Here is a 6,529-nt window from a genome sequence, read left to right on the forward strand (position 1 = left end):
GAAAGATATGGTCCCAATAGCCCCTGCGCTGACTGGTATGATGAAACCGTAATCTAGAGGAGCTATTAGGGGAGCTATTAGACCCATTTAACGCTCAGGATAAGTTGTTGCTAGAAACCCAGGCTGTCAATTGTCTCTGGCGCAGCTTGCGGAAGCAAAAGAGGAAAACGAAATACAAAGCTACTAAGAACCCTAAGATGAATATCACTATGAAGACTATGCCTATGTAGGGTGCAACAGAGGACTTAGATTCTACATCAAACATTACAATACTTTAAAATACATAATCTTCAGTTCTTCTGCTGTGACGAGGTCTTCTTCCCTGTGCACTCCACCGTTTCCGGTAGGTGGAGCTCAGAGGGGATGAACCCTGTGAACCCAGCCGTTGCCGGTAGGCAAGGGTCCAGAGGATTAAGTTCTAGAGAATCTTAGTTTTAGTCCATCTCCGGGAACCGGCTGCACCTGCCAATCTGGAGCGGCTCGCTTTACATGTGTCCAATGGATCCACCTGGGCAGCCCCTGGACTTTTATCGCAGTTGGGGTAGAGAGCAGAACAGTAAACGGGCCTCTCCACTTCGGCTGGAGTGGTTGTGATCTCCAGACCTTGACCCACACTGTATCGCCAGGCTGGAACGGGTGGACCGGATTATGGACCTGCAGGGGCAGAGTTTCTAAGACATATTTTGACACAGCATTCATTGCTTTTCCCAATGACTGTATCTCCTGAAACCACACAAGGTTCCCTATCTGTGCTGGGTCGGCTTTTATTCCCTTTACAATCGGAGGGGGTCGCCCAAAAACAATTTCATAAGGACTGAGTTTTAAACCTTTCTTAGGCAAACATCGGAGCCTAAACAGAGCGATTGGCAACGCATCTGGCCATTTTAAGCTTGTTTCTTGGCATAGTTTTGATAATTGAGCTTTTATTGACCTGTTAGCTCGCTCGCATTTTCCTGATGACTGGGGCCTATATGCGGCATGGAGTCGCCAATCAATATGTAATACCCGTGATACCTCTTGAACCACCTTATGGATATACGCTGGACCGTTATCGGATCCGATAGTCACCGGAAGACCCCAGAATGGGAGAATGCTTTTTAGCAAGTGCTTTACCACCTCGGCCGCTTTTTCAGTTCTGGTGGGGAAGGCCTCTATCCAGTTGGAATAGGTACACACAAATACAAGCAAATACTTCCAGCATCCTGACCTGGGCATTTCAGTGAAATCTGTAATAATACACTCAAAGGGGGTAGTCCCTGTGTGCTGGATCCCCGGGGGATGGCTGGGACCTTGTCTGGGGTTGTTACGTGCACAGGGAACACATCTGAGAGCTGCCTTTTCACATAAGCTATGCAGTTTCGGAATGTACAGCTGCCTGTCCAATAGCTCAGCCAAGGCAGTTTTCCCAAAATGCGTTCCCTCGTGGGCCTGAACCACTAAGGGCCAGGCCAAGGCTTCAGGCACGAACAAACGCTTATCGGGCAACTGAATCCATCCTTGCACACGTACCTGGGGGGTGCCCTGGGCTGTGGCCCAGCTTTCCTCGGCCGCACTATATCTGGGGGTCCATTCAGCCAGTGGGACCTGGAAGATGGGACACACCAGCTCCTCACTCCTGTCTACGTCTTGCATGGCAGCTTGTTTTGCAGCTTCATCTGCTTTTCGGTTTCCTATACTTACAGGGCTTAGGGGTTTTTGATGGGCCCGGCAGTGCATCACAGAGACCTTTCGTGGAGCCCATACAGCCTCCAGTAACCTCAAAATCTCAGCGCTGTACCTGATAGCTTTTCCTGCCGAGTTCATAAGTCCTTTTTCTTTGTAGAGTGCCCCATGAGCATGCAAAGTCAGAAAAGCGTATTTGGAGTCTGTGTAGATGTTGGCAGTCACTCCCTCCGCCAATTCCAGAGCTCGAGTGAGGGCGATCAGTTCGGCCTTCTGAGCAGACGTTCCTGGCGGCAGTGGTCGTGCTTCAACAGTGCTTTGGTGCGTGACGACAGCGTATCCAGCGTAGCGGTGCCCATCTTGGACGTAGCTGCTCCCATCGGTGTAGTACTCGACGTCCGGACTGGGTAAAGGTGCATCAGTCAGATCAGGGCGGCTGGAGTATACCTCGTCCATGGTTTGGATGCAGTCGTGGTCGACAGGCTGGTCACTGATTGGGAGCAACGATGCAGGATTTAGAGTACCTGTAACAGTCAGTCGAAGTCTTGGATTTTCACACATCATGGCTTGATACTTGGTCATTCGACTATTCGTGAACCAATAGTTTCCTTTGTAGTCCATTAAGGTGAGAACAGCATGAGGTACTTTGACTTCGAGTTCTTGCCCTAGAGTCAATTTGTCGGCCTCTTTGATGAGTTCAGCCGCGGCTGCAATGGCACGAAGGCAGCCGGGCCATCCTTTGGCTACTGAGTCCAGCTGCTTTGACAGATAGGCAACTGGTCGTTGCCAAGAGCCCAAAGCTTGGGTCAGAACTCCGATAGCCACTCCATTTCGCTCATGGACAAAGAGAGTGAAGGGCTTCTCCACGTCTGGCAGCCCTAAGGCGGGTGCTTCCATCAGTAATCGCTTCAGTTCTTTGAAAGCATTCGTCTGTTCCGGCGTCCACAGGAATGGTTCCTTCTCTCCCCCCTTTGTAGCTTCATAGAGGGGTTTGGCGATCAGCGCGAAGTTGGGGATCCATACTCGGCAGAACCCTGCTGCACCCAGAAACTCCCTCACTTGACGTCTGGAGGTGGGTTCGGGGAGGGCGCAGACGGCTTCTTTTCGTTCATGTCCCAGTGCTCGGGTTCCTTGAGAGACATGGAATCCCAAATACTTCACTTCAGCTTGGCACAGCTGGGCCTTTTCCCTGGACACCTTGTAGCCGGCTTTCCACAACAAGTCTAAAAGTTCGAGGGTTGCCTGATAGCAACGGTCCTGGCCAAGCGCGGCAATCAGCAGATCGTCTGCATATTGGATCAAAACACATTGTCCTGGGGCCGCATCAAAGTCTTGCAAGTCTTGTGCCAGTGCGTTAGAGAAAAGAGTAGGGCTATTTTTGAATCCCTGCGGCAGTCGGGTCCACGTATACTGAAGCTTCCTCCCAGTACCTGGTTCTTGCCACTGGAACGCAAAAATGGGTTGGCTTGCGGGGGCAATGCGGAGGCAGAAGAAAGCATCTTTAAGATCCAAGACAGAAAAGTAGTCAGCTTGCTGTGGCACCAGTCCCAATAATACATAAGGGTTTGGCACAACTGGGTGAAGGGTGACCGTCTTCTTGTTTACTGCTCGAAGGTCCTGGCATGGCCTAAACTCTCCGGTACCTGGCTTCTGGACCGGCAGCAGTGGAGTGTTCCATGGACTCTGGCATTCTTTGAGGATGCCGTACTTCAGCAGTCTGTCCAGATGCTTCTGGATGCCTTCTATGGCTTTCCATGGGATGGGGTATTGTCGTAGGCGGACAGGCTGGGCACCCGGTTGAAGTTCAATAGTGATTGGGGCGTGATTTCGGGCCAAGCCTGGTGGATTGTCTTCGGCCCAGACGCCTGGAACTATGGAAGCCCATTCGTCCGACAAAGTGGCAGTCGGGGGATTCTGGAACAATCTCCATTCCTCTTCGAGGGGGCAGGTCAGCACATACATTCCTGCTGGATCAGTGTTGAATGCCACGGTGGCTCGCCCATCTTTCTCGAAGTGAATGGCTGCCCGTAGTTTGGACAGGATGTCTCGCCCTAGCAACGGTACGGGGCACTCAGGAACGTACAGGAACTTATGCTGGACAAGATGGGATCCCAAGTTGCAAATTCGCTCCTGTAGGAACGGTCTGGGCCCTGCGCGTCCCGTGGCCCCGGCAATGGGCACAGTTTGCTTGGTAACAGGTGCAATTTGTGTATTTACTACGGAAAATTCAGCCCCAGTGTCAATCATAAAAGACAGTTCCTGGCCCCCTACTTTCATCGTGACCAAGGGCTCCCCGGGGCCAAGCGATAGAGAGCCCGGTCTGTCCTAATCGTCCCACTGGTCCTGCGGGCCCATGCTGGCCAGACCAATGAAATCCATATCATCCAGGCGGCCTCCTCTCTCATTCCTAAAGGGGCGACCGGGTCCTCGTAGTGGTGGCATTCCTCCCCGGCCTCTACCTCTGCCTTGGACTCTGGGCGGGGCCATTTGGTTTCTTTTCGGGCAGGATTCGCGCCAATGGCCCAATTCCCGGCAAAAGGCGCACTCATTGCGGGCCAAGGGTGGGCGCATGGGGCCCGGCCCTGCGGGTCCGGTCTGGGGTCGGGGTCCGGACCGGGCTCGCCTGCCTTCTCGGGGTCCCTGATTTCCAGTGCATTCCCCTATGGCGGCAGCGAGCAGGGCGGCTTTCATCTTAATCTTTTTGTCTTCTGCCCTTTTAGCCTCTTGCTCCCGGTTGACAAACACTTTCTGGGCTATCTCTAACAGCTGGCTGATGTTCATGCCTGCGAAACCCTCTTGCTTCTGGAGCTTTCGCTTAATGTCACCAGCCGACTGGCTAACAAAGGCACAGTTAACCATCCGCTGATTCTCGGCTTTTTCTGGATCAAAGGGCGAGTATAGTCGGTAAGCCTCGTAGAGGCGCTCAAGGAAAGCTCCGGGGGCCTCGTCTGGTCTTTGGAGGACCTCAGCAATCTTACTCATGTTGGTGGCCTTTTTGGCAGCTTCCTGCATTCCGGCCAGCAAATAGCCTCTATATGCCCTTAACAGTCTCATGTGGTTTGTGTCATTTGGGTCCCAACTAGGGTCAGCGTCAGGGAAGCTCTCCGCTAGCCACTGGGCGCGGTCCGCTGCATCGGCGGGAGTGGCTTCTTCAGCTTTCTTTTTAGCGGCTCTGAAAATACGTTGCCGCTCCTCAGTTGTAAAGAGGGTCAAAAAGAGTTGCTGGCAATCTAGATAGGTAGGGCAATGCGTGCCCATTATGCTGGTCAGAAGGCTGGTAAGCGCTTCAGGTTTTTCAGTATAGGAGGCTACATGGGTCTTCCAGTTAAGAAGGTCGGCCGAGGAGAAGGGAGTGTAAATATACCGGCTCTCTCCCCCCTGGACCTGTCCACCCGCACCCAAGAACTGAGGTGTCTGAATCTGCCGCAAGGGCATCACTTGAGCCTCAGAGGGGTGCAGTGGAGAGCCAGGAGATGGCAGAGCCGCCGCGCCCTCAGGCGGGGCCACTTCCTCATTCTCCGCCGGCTGGGTCTTTACCCGTACTGCACAGCCCGGGCTGAAATCAAGGGGGCCCGTAAGGGAATTGGATCTCTCTCGGCTTTTTCTGCCCTGAATGCTGGATATAGTGGGGCTCCATGGGGCCTTCCATGAGTACCCCGGCCATCCCTGGAATTCCCGAGCCAGGGCAGGCGACACCTGGGACCTAGTGGTCATTTGGTGCGTTCTAACGGTTCTCTCTGGTGCGCCAAGGGCCGGGCGGGCGCCAGATTGAGCCGGGGTTGGGCTTGGCGGGGGCGCAGCAAGGGGTGCCATGGGAACATGTTGTTGCTGGGGTCCCAGTGGAGGCACGGCAGGGACATAGGGAGGGGGCCACTCACAATCGGCCTGATCTGAAGGGAGAAAAATCGGCTTCAGTTTTTCAGGCTGTGGTTTTGGCACCAGCTGCTGGCGCTTGCTCATTTCTAACTGATCTTGATGGGATGCATTGCCAATTGCTCGTGAACAACGACTACTCCCCCCCTTCGTAGGCTTTCCCCTTGGTTTTAACAGCAGAACGGTCTTAGTTGCCTTCATGCATTGTTTCAACCAAGGGGGAGGGTTTTGGAGCAGGCTGAGCCATGAGTCAATATAAGAGTATTGGTCTGGGTGGTCTCCTGGCGGGGTCACCACTATGCTATGCACCTGTTGTGCTATATCAACTGAGAAGGTCCCCTCAGGAGGCCACCCGACCCCGAAGGTGGGCCATTCGGATTCACAAAATATTCGCAACAACCCCGGGGTCTGGTCATATTCCCCAAGGTTCCCAACAAAGCCTTCGACAAAATGCTGTAGCATACACTCTAAAGGGGTGTTTGTGGACTGAGAGCCCCCCATTTTATCTAGTTACAGTGAACAAAATTACTTTTCTTCATCACACTCTTTTTCGTCCTGAGTGAGGTCTACTGGGCAAGACGCAAGGGTGTGGTTGGCGTACCACCAAGAGGGGCGGGGGCCAGATACGGGGTCAAGATCCTGTGAGCTCGAGCTGGATCCCAAGCTAGGGTCTGACAGTGGGCTGGGGAGCAAAGGAAGGTCTAGCAGGTCCGACGCACCGAGCTCAATGTGGCAGAGGCAGTGCCAGTCGTGGAACGGCCCTAAAACAGGAGGGTCCTGGGCAATAAGGTCTCCCCAAGCACTAAACCCTGATTCCGGGAAAGCGCTGCGTTGGTACACTCTCCACGCTTGTAGTTCCGTGTCAGCCCTCCTTCTGAGAAAATACCAACGGGACCAGGTCCGGCCCCAGCCACTGCTCGGTGTCTTGGTGCCCCGTTTAATAAGCCAAGCAGTGGTAGTCTTGTAGACCCCTACCCACAGCTGAGCTCTATAC

The 6,529-nt window shown here is 53.6% G+C and overlaps 1 protein-coding gene across 1 annotated transcript; it reads right to left on the reverse strand.

The window, feature by feature from the left end:
- Positions 1 to 411: 411 nt before the first annotated feature.
- On the reverse strand, positions 412 to 6,036 carry LOC132578666 (uncharacterized). Its single transcript, XM_060249151.1, has 2 exons — positions 4,135 to 6,036; positions 412 to 3,951 (listed from the first exon to the last, which is right to left on the reverse strand). Exons 1-2 carry the CDS (start codon positions 6,034 to 6,036, stop codon positions 412 to 414), a joined length of 5,442 nt encoding a protein of 1,813 aa, XP_060105134.1.
- Positions 6,037 to 6,529: the final 493 nt, after the last annotated feature.

The sequence above is a fragment of the Heteronotia binoei genome, chromosome 1 (assembly GCF_032191835.1).
Source record: "Heteronotia binoei isolate CCM8104 ecotype False Entrance Well chromosome 1, APGP_CSIRO_Hbin_v1, whole genome shotgun sequence".
Lineage (NCBI taxonomy): Eukaryota > Metazoa > Chordata > Lepidosauria > Squamata > Gekkonidae > Heteronotia > Heteronotia binoei.

Coding starts and splice junctions, on each gene's coding strand:
- LOC132578666 (XM_060249151.1), bottom strand. CDS start 6,036: ATGGGGGGCTCTCAGTCCACAAACACCCCTTTAGAGTGTATGCTACAG. Junction 3,952..4,134: donor ACCAAATGGCCCCGCCCAGA/GTCCAAGGCAGA, acceptor GGCCCCGGGGAG/CCCTTGGTCACGATGAAAGT.